The sequence below is a fragment of the Oncorhynchus gorbuscha genome, linkage group LG04, assembly GCF_021184085.1.
Source record: "Oncorhynchus gorbuscha isolate QuinsamMale2020 ecotype Even-year linkage group LG04, OgorEven_v1.0, whole genome shotgun sequence".
NCBI lineage: Eukaryota > Metazoa > Chordata > Actinopteri > Salmoniformes > Salmonidae > Oncorhynchus > Oncorhynchus gorbuscha.
In genome coordinates, this window is record NC_060176.1 from 35,902,952 (window position 1) to 35,919,114 (window position 16,163).

The 16,163-nt window shown below is 42.3% G+C and overlaps 1 protein-coding gene across 1 annotated transcript; it reads right to left on the reverse strand.

Moving 5' to 3' along the window:
- Window positions 1-937: 937 nt before the first annotated feature.
- LOC124032975 (A-agglutinin anchorage subunit-like) lies at window positions 938-10,828 on the reverse strand. The gene is made up of 4 exons (XM_046344919.1): window positions 10,382-10,828; window positions 10,088-10,292; window positions 1,352-1,463; window positions 938-1,054 (listed from the first exon to the last, which is right to left on the reverse strand). Exons 1-4 carry the CDS (start codon window positions 10,614-10,616, stop codon window positions 938-940), a joined length of 669 nt encoding a protein of 222 aa, XP_046200875.1. The 5' UTR covers window positions 10,617-10,828.
- Between the last annotated feature and the right edge of the window lie 5,335 nt (window positions 10,829-16,163).

A 16,163-nucleotide genomic window follows, 5' to 3' on the forward strand; every position in this document is an offset into this window, starting at 1 on the left:
TCAGAGCAGCTCACAGATCACTGCACCTGTACATAGCTCATCTGTAAATAGCCCATCCAATCTACCTCATCCCCATACTGTATTTATTTATTTAACTTGCTCCTTTGCACCCCAGTATCTCTACTTGCACATTCATCTTCATCTCCTACCATTCCAGTGTTTAATTGCTATATTGTAATTACTTCTCCACCATGGCCTATTTATTGCCTTACCCCTCTTATTCTACTTCATTTGCACATGCTGTATATAGATTTTCTACTGTATTATTGATTGAATGTTTGTTTATTCCATGTGTAACTCTGTGTTGTATGTGTCAAAATGCTTTGCTTTATCTTGGCCAGGTCGCAGTTGCAAATGAGAACTTGTTCTCAACTAGCCTACTTGGTTAAATAAAGGTTAAATAAAATAAAATAAAAATAATTTCAAATCCAAAGTGCTGGAGTAGAGAGCCAAAACAACAAAACATTTGTCATTTGTCCAAATATTTTTTGAGGTCACTGTATTTACAAATAAACACATGACTGGCTCAAATGTTCTGGGGAACTACTGTAAGCTTCATAATGTAAAATAATGTGAGGGGTGAAATGAAGAACGCGGTCAGTTTCATCTCCTAAAGAATTGCACAAGTTCACTGCAGGTTTTTACTTAAAGTAGCTACAAATATAATTTTTTTTGAAAAACTACAAAGAAATAGTTTCAATGGTATTGAAAAACCATCCTGTAGCTGTTTCCAAATACCCCGGTAAACGGTTTACCGGACAAGCTTATATACAAGAATGTTTTGATGCCATCTTCCACTCTTGAAATGCTTGCAGTTCCTAACCTGATACCGCTGCAGGATGAGTTTGGCACCATAGAGGTCTTTCAGTGATTCGAGTTCCTTCAATGCACAATTTGTAGTACAAAGTTGCACCTCCCCCACACCAGTCCCAAACTATTAATTCTCCAGACAGCGGTAGCGCTGGAAGGTGTCCCAGGCACTGTTTATGGCCACGTCACATCCCTCAGATCCAATGAGGATCTCCAGTTTCTTACAGTGCAGCACCAGCATAATCTATAGAGGGCAATACAGGAGATGGAATTAGATTTAGTATGGAGTCAAAGTCCCAATCTAAAATCCTTGTATAATCCATAAACATTGGTTAAAAAGGTAAACAAAAATAGGGCACTGGTGTTTGAGGAAGGTGGAGTGATACTGTACATTTACATTTAAGTCATTTAGCAGACGCTCTTATCCAGAGCGACTTACAAATTGGTGCATTCACCTTATGACATCCAGTGGAACAGCCACTTTATAATAGTTAACACATTCATATGTGCTGTGTCATCATAAGATGAGTTGGTGACTCACAGGTCCAAACTCGGCGTCCTCTGCCTCGTTGGTGTAGTGGTCCAGGGCGATGAAGAACAAGCCAGGTTTTGCCTGGTTAAACGTGTTCTTTCTACATACACTGACCTGTCTCCTGAGAAAAACTGGAGTGAGAGAGAGGAAAATAAGATGTTGGGAAATGTCAGAGTTCAGTTGGAATTCAAATGTTTTAGCATCCATCCATGTTGCATTCAAGGTAACCGTCCATTTTAAGACTGCTATGGCTGTATCAAAAGAGGCAACAATGGATAATCATTTAGCCGAATAAGTGTTACCACACGATGTGGGACTGGACTGAGTCGAGTTGTAGGGCAATTCTACGGTAACAGTGATGCTGACACTCAGATTATTCACTTTAAAATGTATGTCAAACAAAAATCAATGATTGCAAAGTCAAACAAACCATACAATTCAATGCACAATTACTATTTTTAAAGGTGCAATAGGCAAAATATGCCATCTCCTGCTTGCTAAAATTCAAATAGTTTCAGTTTGTGCCAAAACAAGCAATTGTAGATAATGATTCTACCATCTAACCCAGATAAACTATGAAATATATTTTCAATAACCAAAAAATATTGTATCTTTAGCTGTTTGAAGCTGGTGTACAAAACTGAAAATAAGAGGCAAAAATGAAAATTAAAGAATGGGAGGCATAGAAATTGTGCAATAGAACAGATCTACTTCTTAGACTTTCTTTCAATGTGAATGACATATAACTCACATTTCTGTGAATTTGGCCAGGTCACCCAAAAAGTTAAATATCGCTGCTTTAACAATTTCCACTGACAATTTTACAAAAACACAGTTATTTGAACAGCACAGATGCCAATTTTGGTAACAGAATGATGGCACAAACACGAACCGTCAATTTGTATTTTTCTTTACATTTTCTGTGGAAATGGTCATCCTTGTGCAAACACAGTTGAAGTCAGAAGTTTACATACACCTTAGCCAAGTACATTTAAACTCAGTTTTTCACAATTCCTGACATTTAATCCCAGTAGAAATCGCAGTCTTAGGTCAGTTAGGATCACCACTTTATTTTAAGAATGTCAGAATAATAGTAGAGAGAATTATTTATTTCAGCTTGTATTTTTTTCATCACATTCCCAGTGGGTTAGAAGTTTACCACACTCAATTAGTATTTGGTAGAATTGCCTTTAAATGGTTTAACTTGGGTCAAACGTTTCGGGTAGCCTTCCACAAGCATCCCACAATAAGTTGGGTGAATTTTGACCCATTCCTCCTGATAGAGCTGGTGTAACCGAGTCAGGCTTGTAGGCCTCCTTGCTCGCACACACTTTTTCAGTTCTGTCCACACATTTTATATAGGATTGAGGTCAGGGCTTTGTGATGGCCTCTCCAATACCTTGACTTGTTGTCCTTAATATATTTTGCCACAACTTTGGAAGAATGCTTGGAGTCATTGTCCATTTGGAAGACCCATTACGACCAAGCTTTAACTTCCTGACTGATGTCTTGAGATGTTGCTTCAATATGGCCACATAACTTTCCTTCCCCATGATACCATTTATTTTGTGAAATGCACCAGTCCCTCCTGCAGCAAAGCACCCCCACAACATGATGCTGCCACCCCTGTGCTTCACGATTGGGATGGTGTTCTTCGGCTTGCAAGCCTCCCCCCTTTTCCTCCAAACATAACGATGGTCATTATGGCCAAACAGATCTATTTTTGTTTCATCAGACCAGAGGACATTCCTCCAAAAAGTACGATCTTTGTCCCCCCCCCCCCCATGTGCAGTTGCAAACCGTAGTCTGGAGCAGTAGCTTCTTCCTTGCTGAGTGGCATTTCAGGTTATGTCGATATAGGACTCGTTTTACTGTGGATACGGGACGCTGGCACCGAGCACACTGGCCTGCGAATGCTCCGCCTCGACACTGTGAGCATCACCCCATAGCACGGGGCCTGACCAGTCCCATGCTCTCCACGGTAAGCACGGGGAGTTGGCTCAGGTCTGCTTCCTGACTCTGCCACTCACCGTGTGCCCCGCCAATTTTTTTTTTTTTTGGGGGGGGGGCTGCCTCTTGGGCTTCCTTGCCAGCCGTGTTCCCACATACCGCTGGTTCCTTTCTCCGGCTGCCTCTGCTCTCCTAGCTGCCTCCACCTGTTCCCATGGAAGGTGATCCCTTCCCACCAGGATCTCCTCCCATGTGTAGACTCCCTTGCCGTCCAGAACGTTCTCCCATGTCCAGGAGTCCACCTTACCATGCTGCTTGGTCCTTTGGTGGTGGGTGATTCTGTAACGGGATTCGTCCTCCTCTGACGAGGAGTATGAGAGATCGGACCAATATGCAGCGTGGTACGTGTTTGTCATGTTTTAATGAACAAAATCACTGAACACAAAAATACAATACAGTTCCGTGTGGAACACACAGACACAGAAAACAATCACCCACGAAACACTGGTGGGAAAAGGCTACCTAAGTATGATTCTCAATCAGAGACAACTAACGACATCTTCCTCTGATTTAGAACCATACCAGGCCAAACGCAAAATACAACATAGAAAAACAAAGGCTGCCCACCCCAACTCACGCCCTGACCATACTAAAACAAAGACAAAACAAAGGAACTAAGGTCAGAACGTGACATATAGAGCTATTAAGCTTCCAGTAGGATGCTCTGCCAAGGCCATTATCAGAGATAAAAAGTTTAATGTCAATATAAATAGCTCTATTATCAGTAAGGGGAGTGGCAAGGATGTTAACAGAAATACCCTGTTTATCAAAACATTTACACACCAGCCAAAAATCTATGCCTGATTGTCTGGAGCGTGCCTTATTACTCCATGTGAAATACTTGTCATTAGGAAACTTTACTCTCCAAATATCTATAATATCAAACCTTTCCATAAACTGCCTCAAACTGTCCCGGAAGCCATCTATCAATTAAATTATTCAGAGAAATATTAAAATCCCCACCTTCTATAAGTAAAGCATTAGGGAACTTGGTTAGCCAATGGAGAATCCGCTTTTCTAAAGATTCAAGTAAGTGATCATTTTCAAGTTTGGAATTGTACCCATAAATGTTGGTAATAATAATGATGATGTTGTTGCAGTTGATAACACGACAAAGAAAGTGACCAAAAGGGTCACAGTCGGAGTGCAAAATACTTCCTTGAAATTATTCTTTAGAGCGATAACTCTAGTAGAGCGTTCAGAACCATGAGAGAGCCATACATCATTACCCCACTGAGACCTCCAGAAGATGACGTCGGTAGCAACTGAATGAGACTCTTGAAAAAAACATAAATCTGTTTTATGCTGTCTGGCAAAGAAAAATAAGGCTTTGTGCTTTACATTATTTTTTAACCCCCTAGCATTGAGTGAAACTATAGACAATGACAAAGTGGAATATAGAAAAAAGTACTACGAGCTAAACAACAATCGCAAATCGAATAAGAATGAAAGGAAACCAGCATTGCACACCATATAAATATAAATGATGGAGTGACAATAGTATAGCGCAACAAAGCTAACTGCCAGAACAAGAAACAACAAAAGAGCTTGCTCACTGCAGGTAAAAATATCAGAAGTGAGAGAACAAATAAAATAGTAAATATCCATTACTCCAGTAGTCTTGTGCAGTTAGAACGAAGGTTAAATCACCTTAGAGCCAGGAGTGGGATCTGCTCACATCAGAGGTAGCTACAGTGGGGCAAAAAAGTATTTAGTCAGCCACCAATTGTGCAAGTTCTCCCACTTAAAAATATGAGAGAGGCCTGTAATTTTCATCATAGGTACACTTCAACTATGACAGACAAAATTAGAAAAAAATCCAGAAAATCACATTGTAGGATTTTTTATGAATTATTTGCAAATTATGGAGGATAATAAGTATATGGTCACCTACAAACAAGCAAGATTTCTGACTCTCACAGACCTGTAACTTCTTCTTTAAGAGGCTCCTCTGTCCTCCACTCGTTACCTGTATTAATGGCACCTGTTTGAACTTGTTATCAGTATAAAAGACACCTGTCCAAACAGTCACACTCCAAACTCCACTATGGCCAAGACCAAAGAGCTGTCAAAGGACACCAGAAACAAAATTGTAGACCTGCACCAGGCTGGGAAGCCTGAATCTGCAATAGGTAAGCAGCTTGGTTTAAAGAAATCAACTGTGGGAGCAATTATTAGGAAATGGAAGACATACAAGACCACTGATAATCTCCCTCGATCTGGGGCTCCACGCAAGATCTCACCCCGTGGGGTCAAAATGATCACAAGAACAGTGAGCAAAAATCCCAGAACCACACGGGGGGGGGGGGGGGGGGGCGACCTAGTGAATGACCCTGCACAGAGCTGGGACCAAAGTAACAAAGCCTACCATCAGTAACACACTACGTCGCCAGGGACTCAGATTCTGCAGTGCCAGATGTGTCCCCCTGCTCAAGCCAGTACATGTCTAGGCCCGTCTGAAGTTTGCTAGAGAGCATTTGGATGATCCAGAAGAAGATTGGGAGAATGTCATATGGTCAGATGAAACCAAAATATAACTTTTTGGTAAAAACTCAACTCGTCGTATTTGGAGGACAAAGAATGCTGAGTTGCATCCAAAGAACACCATACCTACTGTGAAGCATGGGGGTGGAAACATCATGCTTTGGGGCTGTTTTTCTGCAAAGGGACCAGGACGACTGATCCGTGTAAAGGAAAGAATGAATGGGGCCATGTATCGTGAGATTTTGAGTGAAAACCTCATTCCATCAGCAAGGGCATTGAAGATGAAATGTGGCTGGGTCTTTCAGCATGACAATGATCCCAAACACACCGCCCGGGCAACGAAGGAGTGGCTTCGTAAGAAGCATTTCAAGGTCCTGGAGTGGTCTAGCCGGTCTCCAGATCTCAACCCCATAGAAAATCTTTGGAGGGAGTTGAAAGCATTGAAAACATCACTGCTCTAGAGGAGATCTGCATGGAGGAATGGGCCAAAATACCAGCAACAGTGTGTGAAAACCTTGTGAAGACTTACAGAAAACGTTTGACCTCTGTCATTGCCAACAAAGGGTATATAACAAAGTATTGAGATAAACTTTTGTTATTGACCAAATACTTATTTTCCACCATAATTTGCAAATAAATTCATAAAAATCCTACAATGTGATTTTCTGGATTTTTTTTCCTTCTAATTTTGTCTGTCATAGTTGACTTGTACCTATGATGAAAATGACAGGCCTCTCATCTTTTTAAGTGGGACAACATGCACAATTGGTGGCTGACTAAATATTTTTTTGCCCCACTGTATCTAGGTAGCCTATGTTGACCACCAGGCACAGCCTATGACAGTCCTCAAGGAAGAAGGTTGATTCAGGATCCGTTGATGAAAGCGAGCCCTCCGATGAAGTAAGCCGCTTTCTCTTCTTTTTGTGCTTTTTCCACAGCTGGCCACGGATTCTCTCTCCTTTCTCTGTCTGCTTTCAAGAGGTCGTCAGCAAACCGCAGATTGTTATTACGTAGGAAAGCAGATTTCTTGGCTGCTTTCCAAATGGTATCCCTATAGATCCATGATATGAACTGGAGAATGACATCTCTGGGCTTGGAGTCACCCTTCCTTCTCATGCCGAGGTGATGTACAGTGTCGACAACATGCTGCTAGCTTAGCCTTCTCCACAGGTAGGATAGCTTGGCAGACTTTGATGGTCTCTTGCTGCACATTCTCCCCATCTGCCTCGGGAACTCCATACAGTCTCAGATTCCACCGTCTGGAGTATCTTTCAAGTTCTATGATTCTTCTTTGGCAAGTCTATCTTTCCCTCCTCCTTTTTGACATGCTTTTCAATGTGGACGACCTTCTTCTTAACATCCTTGATTTATATGCATGCAAAGTCAACTGTTTTTTTTAAGCCCTCGATTTTCATTGCGTTGTCGCCAAACATTTTCTCTATGGCATCGGACCTTGCATTGATGAGCCTGGAAAGAGTGGCGACAACATCCTTATTGGCAGCGGCATCTGGGCCCAGTTCAAACATGCCTTTCTTGGAAGCTGGAGGTTAGCTTGGGATTATAAGCAAAGAAGGAAAATCCTTGTCTTACACGGTTAGTGTCATGGAGTCTGTCAGACCAGTATAGTTGGGGCAGTTGTCAATCAAAGCATTTGCCTCCTGTGTAACGACATTGGATAATGCCTGAGCATTGCTAGCTGAGGAGGTAGCCATAAATACATTTTTATTTATAAAGCCCTTCTTACATCAGCTGATATCTCAAAGTGCTGTGCAGAAACCCAGCCTAAAACCCCAAAACAGCAAGCAATGCAGGTGTAGCACGGTGGCTAGGAAAAATTCCCTAGAAAGGCCAGGACCTAAGAAGAAACCTAGAGAGGAACCAGGCTATGAGGGGTGGCCAGTCCTCCTCTGGCTGTGCCGGGTGGAGATTATAACATAACATGGCCAAGATGTTCAAATGTTGACCAGCAGGGTCAAATAATAATAATCACAGTGGTTGTCGAGGGTGCAACAGGTCAGCACCTCAGGAGTAAACGTCAGTTGGCTTTTCATAGCTGATCATTCAGAGTATCTCTACCGCTCCTGCTGTCGCTAGAGAGTTGAAAACAGCAGGTCTGGGACAGGTAGTCATTGAAAATAAGAATGTGTTCTTAACTGACTTGCCTAGTTAAATAAAAGGTCAATTACATTTAAAAAAATAGACACAAGCCACATGGACCTGGAGGTGTTATTTTGGTAGTTCAAAATAATACACGTTTCACTATCTTTCAAAAGTTGGTATATAGAGCTCGGTAGGAAACGTGTGCACAAGCTGCCATCTTGGAGCCTCCTCCAGGTTGAGGTTTCCAGGGTTAGAGTAGAGTAGAAGTTGTCATAATGCTGAGGCAGTGAAGAAAGTAGATGGGTCAAGTGGGAGGGATCCTGAGAGGAGTGGTGTGAGTAGTTGATCTGTATCAGTACAGAGGGATAGGCCAACAAGTGATATATGTTTCAGTTAGATTGGATTTTTTGCATTTATAGCAATGGTTATGAACTATACTGCAGGGATGGAACGTAAAGCTGCAGAAAATGTAGGTTGTGGTGGCAGCTGCAGAGGTATTTTCGTGTGAGAGACATAACATCAGAAGAGTTACAGGGTGTGTTAAGTGGTGGTGTCCCACCCTTTCAGGTTGTTGGCTTGAGGTAGGACTAAATATATTTAAATAGTGGAGTAGAGTGGTGTTATTTTGTATTTTTTTGTGAGTGTATTGTTAGATGGTAGGTTACATGTTTATTTTTTCAAGCAAAGTATAAGGAAGTTGTACTCCAGTCTAGTAGGTGGCGGTAATGGAACATTTATTGGATGCCAACCGCCGTTAAACCTCAAAGTAGTAGTATTTGGTCAAGTTGTAAAGTGCTCTGTATCGCTTTGGTTACTATGGCGGCAGTTGGTTAGCTAGCTACGGTAATGTTAGCCGTTAAATTCCCACACACAGGACCGAGGATCACAAACAGCCACAAAAATGTGAGTTGATAGTTAAGGACTATAGCTAAGGTTCTGTCTGTATTTTTGCCAACATTTAGTTATTGACAACCTTGTTCTGTTCAATGTCCTCTACCTAACGTTATATAGCTACAGTACTAGCTAACTAGTAATAGCTAGGAACGTTAACTAGTTACTAAATAACGTTACCCCAATTCATGTTAAGTTCAAAATAATACTAACGTTAGCGTGGAACCCCGTAATATCGGCATATTCAACAGCGTTTAAGAAATGTATTACCTTCAACACTTATCTTGTGATCAAGTCATCAATGTTTTGTGATTATTTGGTGTCATAAAAATGTTAGCTAACGGGTCAGCAATTAGCATGTTTGACATTTCAGTGGAAATACTAACGTTATCAGCTTTTTGATAAACGGCTTAGCAAAAAAAATACGTCCCGTATTATCCGCATACGGTTCCCAGTTATCGGCCACCTTACTATTTTGTTAAATTACAAGATATCTGTTTCATTTTGTTAAACAATTAGAAACCAACCCCGTATCCGAAGTGTTTACTAGATAGTTGGCTAGCCTTCTGGTAATTTTTGTCAACTTTTCATTTGCGTAGCCCGTTGCGCCCTCCCGTGGACTCTTAAAAAATGTTTCTTCACCAACATATTCAGTGTTGTAACCAAATAATGTGTCGTCATTTGTTTTACAGATTAATCTTATGTTTTGAAAAAGTAGATATACATTTGTTTAAATAAATACAACTAATTTCAGTCATGTGCATTGATAAACAATGTAAACACTGTTGGAGTTTGTTGCAAAGATGCACTTGGAAAGTAAAGGAAGAAATGCACATAATGGGTTGAATAAATATATATTATATTTTAGACATGTTTTTTTTCCATTTTTTTTCAAATAAATAATTTCATATGAAAACAAACAAAACAAACAATTAAATCTCAACCTCCACCCCTATATTGTCACAAAAATCCAGCTCCACCGCCAACTATAGATCTCACTCTACACACCTGCAGTGGAACCAGTGCTAGCAGAAGTCACAGCACACCCATGGCACCTCGGACCTACAGCCTTGCGGGGGAGCTTGCAGGTGGATCACGCTCCCCGCAGTGAGCACAGCAGGTGGTGTCTTCTTTTATTTGGAAAAAAACAACAACAAAAAACACAAATTGATTGACATGGTTTTGCAAAATGTAGACGTACTACAGCAACAATAGTAATTGGTACAAATGAGAGAGAGAAAAATAAAGATTATGAAGTACCTGAGAGTTCTGCCATGGGTGGCATGACAAAGGTTGCCGGTGGAGCTTGTCTCTTTCTTTTCCGTGCTGCGGTTAAGAGAAAAAGTAGTGTTAGACAGACCATGTTTCATGAAAACCATTCTCAACTTTTTTACATCAATACCTCTGGAGGAAGCTGCAGAAGTTTGGGAGGGGGTGGACATGCCTTGTGGGCTGGTGCTATGGACTGTAAATATGTAAAGAAAGAAACAAAAGTTAAAACATTGCCGTTTTATAAAACACACAAGTAATTGTTTTGTAATTTAATGTGTTTACCTGTGGAGGTGGCTGTATTCAAATTGCAGGGGGCAGGGACACCAGAGGAGGCTGCTGTGGTGGTGTGACCAGGGGAGACTGAGGAGGCAGTTGGTCCAGAGGAGGCCGTTTTGGTGGTGACAGACATGCGGGGTGGTGTGGTGGTGGTGGACGAAACCGCCAACGATGGCTTGGAGGAGCTGGTGTTGGTGGGGTTGAGGGGCCGATTATGATGTGGCCGGAAGAGTAGGCACATGGCCTTCTACTGTAGCTGGGGGCTCTGGCGGCTCCTTCAGGTGTTGCACACTGGGAGGCACTGGCAGCTGTCAGGAGTGGTTCCAGCGGGAGGTCCAGCGGAGGCGGTGGCATCAATGGTCTCATCCATGGCAGCCCTCTCCTGTGTTCTGAGGGCTGCCCGACCCTCTTTCTCCTCTGCCCTCACCTTCTCACCCCTCTCCTGCCTCTGGCGCGTGTATCCTTTCCCGGTGAGGCATGTGGCGACCACAGGTAGTCTTCTGTATTTGTCAACTTCAGGACAGTAATGATGTGCCCCAGGTCCTTTGCTATCTATTAGGGGGTGCTCTTCTAGGGCTGGAGCAGGGAATGGGACTGGAGCAGGGGCTGAGGGTCCTCCTGTGATTGCTGGGGAGGAGGTGCTTATAGACGGTACAGTGCTGGTTCCAGGAGAGGAGGTAGTGGGACCTGGTAGGGACCGATACGGCACTAAATGGGACACTTCAATGGCTGAAGGGTCAAAAGGGAAGAGGCCATACTTAAACCCTTCCACCACGTAGCGCATGTCCTTGCAGCGCTTGTACGGGTAGCGGAATACTCTGGTCAAAATGGCAGAATACTCTGGTCAAAATGGCTGAGGTCTCCAGCTACCTTGGAGTGTGTGGGAAGACAAACAGGAGGACCCTCAGCCCCCGCCACAACCCCTTCCCTTAGTGCTGCCGCGAGCACCTCCGGGTCCATGTGGCTCTTGTGTCCGTTTAAAAAAAATATATATTTTACCTTTATTTAACTAGGGAAGTAAGTTGAGAACAAATTCTTACTTTCAATGACTGACTAGGAACAGTGGGTTAACTGCCTTTTTCAGAGGCAGAGCAACAGATTTTTACCTTTTCAGCTCGGGGATTTGATCTTGCAACCTTTCGGTTACAAGTCGAACACTCTAACCACTAGGCTACCTGCCGCCCATTGAAAAGTAGGCGTTCTTTCACTGCATGCTGAATGAAGTGCTGAAACCTCTTCCTGAACAGGTCTCTGTCAATGTAGCCACTGTTTGACCGTCCATACAAGGCTTGGGGGTGGCCTCCCAGTGTGTAGTGGCAACTGAGGAAACACTCCGGGTAGATGACAAATGGGGGGACATCCTCCCCAGCTGTGTTGAAGCAGGCCAGCACTGTGATGTGCTCCTTGGTCCCCGGAGCCTGCTGGTATACGTGTTTTGCGCCCCGGGGAGCCAGCACTTTGTGCCTGCTCTGGTCGCTACGGAACCCAGACTCATCGCAGTTATGGATTTGTTCTAGGTTTCTCCCTCAATCCACTCTCTTCCAAGTGCTGCTCATATGAAGTAAAGAAGGTGTCTATCGACAGATGTGGGGTACACTCGGCTCTCCCCTATCTAGGTTGTCCGGCCTCCTCATGCTCAGGTTCTTGTGCCTCTTCCTGAACATTTCCCACCACCTTTTCCCCAGCGGTGGGATTGTTTCCCCTTGGTGCCGAAACCTAGAATATAAAATTGTCCATCCAGGATGAAAATGTTTGTTTTGGTATCACCATACACATCCACATTTACATCACACACATTGAGAACAGTCAGTCCAGCATTCTACATACATAAACGCATAGAACACCAAATACCTGCGCAGTAGATACATGGCTGGCGCAGTAGATACTGTGCTGCATCAGATAATTTTCATCCTCTGGTTCAAGCGATGTGGGTGGTCCACTGCAACAACCATGGGTTACCCGGCCGGCCGTTCAGCCAATCCGCCACGGTCTGCCGAGGTGCACCTTGGTAGATAAGAAAATAAAACTGTTACTAGTAGATAAAATTAATATACACGTGGTAATCTCCTGAAAACAAAAGATGCCTAACCTTGGCAGCCTTGCAGATAGCCATCCCTGCCCCGCAGTCCTCCATGGCATGTAAAAATGTCCACTTCACTCCACTGCTTTCTCTTGACTTTCTCCATGTTGTGGTGGTAAATACATGTCGCTAAATAACTTGGCACACTACACGTTTTAGAAAAATAAGTTAATCTGAATATGTATAAACATTTACATTTAAGAGCTAAGACATTGAAAGGTGTTGATGAAAGTTATCACAATAACAAAGTGTATCCACGTTTTTTGTTTGATATCTGTAATCAAAATTAGTGTCCCAATTAGTTTAATATTGATGCATACATTGTAACATTTGACTAAATACTGCCTCTACAGTGGGGCAAAAAAGTATTTCGTCAGCCACCAATTGTGCAAGTTCTTCCACTTAAAAGGATGAGAGAGGCCTGTAATTTTCATCATAGGTACACGTCAACTATGACAGACAAAATTAGAAAAGAAAATCTAGAAAATCACATTGTAGGATTTTTAATGAATTTATTTGCAAATTATGATGGAAAATAAGTATTTGGTCAATAACAAAAGTTTATCAATACTTTGTTATATACCCTTTGTTGGCAATGACAGAGATCAAACATTTTCTGTAAGTCTTCACAAGGTTTTCACACACTGTTGCTGGTATTTTGGCCCATTCCTCCATGCAGATCTCCTCTAGAGCAGTGATGTTTTGGGGATGTTGCTGGGCAACACAGACTTTCAACTCCCTCCAAAGATTTTCTATGGGGTTGTGATCTAGAGACCGGCTAGGCCACTCCAGGACCATGAAATGCTTCTTACGAAGCCACTCCTTCGTTGCCCGGGCGGTGTGTTTAGGATCATTGTCATGCTGAAAGACCCAGCCACGTTTCATCTTCAATGCCCTTGCTGATGGAAGGAGGTTTTCACTCAAAATCTCACGATACATGGCCCTATTCATTCTTTCCTTTACACGGATCAGTCATCCTGGTCCCTTTTCAGAGAAACAGCCCCAAAGCATGATGTTTCCACCCCCATGCTTCACAGTAGGTATGGTGTTCTTTGGATGCAACTCAGCATTCTTTGTCCTCCAAACACGACGAGTTGAGTTTTTACCAAAAAGTTATATTTTGGTTTCATCTGACCATATGACATTCTCCCAATCTTCTTCTGGATCATCCAAATGCTCTTTAGCAAACTTCAGACGGGCCTGGACATGTACTGGCTTAAGCAGGGGGACACGTCTGGCACTGCAGGATTTGAGTCCCTGGCGGCGTAGTGTGTTACTGATGGTAGGCTTTGTTACTTTGGTCCCAGCTCTCTGCAGGTCATTCACTAGGTCCCCCCGTGTGGTTCTGGGATTTTTGCTCACCGTTCTTGTGATCATTTTGACCCCACGGGGTGAGATCTTGCGTGGAGCCCCAGATCGAGGGAGATTATCAGTGGTCTTGTATGTCTTCCATTTCCTAATAATTGCTCCCACAGTTGATTTCTTCAAACCAAGCTGCTTACCTATTGTAGATTCAGTCTTCCCAGCCTGGTGCAGGTCTACAATTTTGTTTCTGGTGTCCTTTGACAGCTCTTTGGTCTAGGCTATAGTGGAGTTTGGAGTGTGATTGTTTGAGGTTGTGGACAGGTGTCTTTTATACTGATAACAAGTTCAAACAGGTGCCATTAATACAGGTAACGAGTGGAGGACAGAGGAGCCTCTTGAAGAAGAAGTTACAGGTCTGTGAGAGCCAGAAATCTTGCTTGTTTGTAGGTGACCAAATACTTATTTTCCACCATAATTTGCAAATAAATTCATAAAAAATCCTACAATGTGATTTTCTGGATTTGTTTTTCTAATTTTGTCTGTCATAGTTGACCTAAGATGAAAATTACAGGCCTCTCTCATCCTTTTAAGTGGGAGAACTTGCACAATTGGTGGCTGACTAAATACTTTTTTCCCCCACTGTATGTACTGTTGCTGTTGTAAACACAGCCTACAGTGATAGGTGTCAAAAAGTTCATGGTTCAAATGTAATTTTTGCAGATTGTGCAAAACGCCCCTGTCAGAGGACTCCAATTTTGATACGGTAAAAGCTTGACATTCAGTTGTTTTCATGATATGTATTATCTAACGCTTACAATTTATTTCCTTTTTGCTCTAATTGGCAGTTAGATCAACATCAACATCAGCAACCAAGCTAGCAACATTAGCAAATCCGTTAACTATATTGGAGGTAAAAAGTTGGATATTCAATGTTGTTTGGTCTGTCGCTCAATCGAAGTTTGTTATATCGTAAAATAACAAACTTTTTTTGTACATCGCGCTGGTCCGTACAATTGACCTTATTTTAGCGCCCAAAAAACGTAATACTTCTAGATCAACTGTAATATCAATGCAATTGTAAAGCACAATTTCTCCCTTTTCCAACAAAATCAATGATGAGCCCTTCATGATGCCCATCTCTGCATGATTCAAGAAGGCATTTGAGCTCCGTCGGGTCTTTTTAAAAATGGTTGGGGAAGCGAAACCTATTGCGTGATAGTGAGGAGAGATGTCGTGTGGGGAAACAGCTTTTTTCACTCACTGTTCAACTTATCATATTATCACCTCTAAAATGTAAATAAAACACTATAAAGAGTTTATATAATGTGTACATACATATTTGAAGGTCTGTGTCAAATTTGAATCAGGTTTTTAAGGGAGGTGTTAAAGTCATCGTCAGAAGTAAACGGTGGCTTTTGATAGTCATGATTTGCTAGCAGAATTGTTTACTTGTTGCTAAGCAGTTGCTAGGGGACTCTCCTGGAAGAAGCTAGCTAGCTTACAAAGAATAACAACAAAAAAATATCTAGTTAACAGAAGAAAGGAAGACAAAATAAGGACAAAAGAAGGACAGAAGAAAAAGGAAAAGAAAGAGGACAACAAAGTGAAACAGTCAGCACTTCTATTGCAACTTCGTATTTCGTCGTCCTAACGTAGTCTACACTGCTATCTGCCCAGCAGCTAGCCAGCTAGCAAACGTCCACCGTCTACCGAATAGCAGCACTGTAGAAACTATTACACTCAACTGAACGACTTGATTAGTGTAGTGTTAGCTAGCTACATAGTTGTCTTTGCTGTCTTCGTATCCAAGATAATTGTGTAGTTTAGAGCGTGTAGTCTTAGAGTGATTATCTTAATTTACCGAGGTTAGCTAGCCAGCTATTTGTCGTCCTTAACGTAGGAGACACTGCTAGCTAGCCAACAGCTAGCCAACGTCTACTGAATAGAACTTCCGCACTCAACAACCCGGTCGATTCCGCTTCGCTCCACAGGTAGTATCACATTTTTCATTTCATTTCATTACAGCACAACGGTTTGATTTGTTTGATCGTAGCTAGCTACATAGCTAGCTACATAGCCGTCTGTGTATCAAAGATAATTGTGTAGTCTAGAGCGATTTTCTAGGTTAGCTAGCCAGCTATTGTCGTTCTTTTAACGCAACGTAACGTAATCAACACTGCTAGCTAGCCAGCTAGCCCCCGAATAGCAGCACTGTAGAAACTATTACACTCAACGGAACGACTTGATTAGTGTAGTGTCAACAACGCAGCCACTGTCAGCTAGCCTACAAAGTCAACAACGCAGCCACTGCCAGCTAGCCTACTTCAGCAGTACTGTATCATTTTTAATAATTTTAGTCAATAAGATTCTTGCTACGTAAGCTTAACTTTCTGAACATTTGAG

Excerpts from the sequence above, each read along its gene's own strand:
- LOC124032975 (XM_046344919.1), bottom strand. The coding sequence starts at position 10,616 with ATGTGCCTACTCTTCCGGCCACATCATAATCGGCCCCTCAACCCCACC. Across the intron at positions 1,464-10,087 it reads ACCCATGGCAGAACTCTCAG|GAGACAGGTCAGTGTATGTA; the intron begins GTACTTCATAAT and ends AGTTTTTCTCAG. Across the intron at positions 1,055-1,351 it reads AGGACGCCGAGTTTGGACCT|ATTATGCTGGTGCTGCACTG; the intron begins GTGAGTCACCAA and ends TGCCCTCTATAG.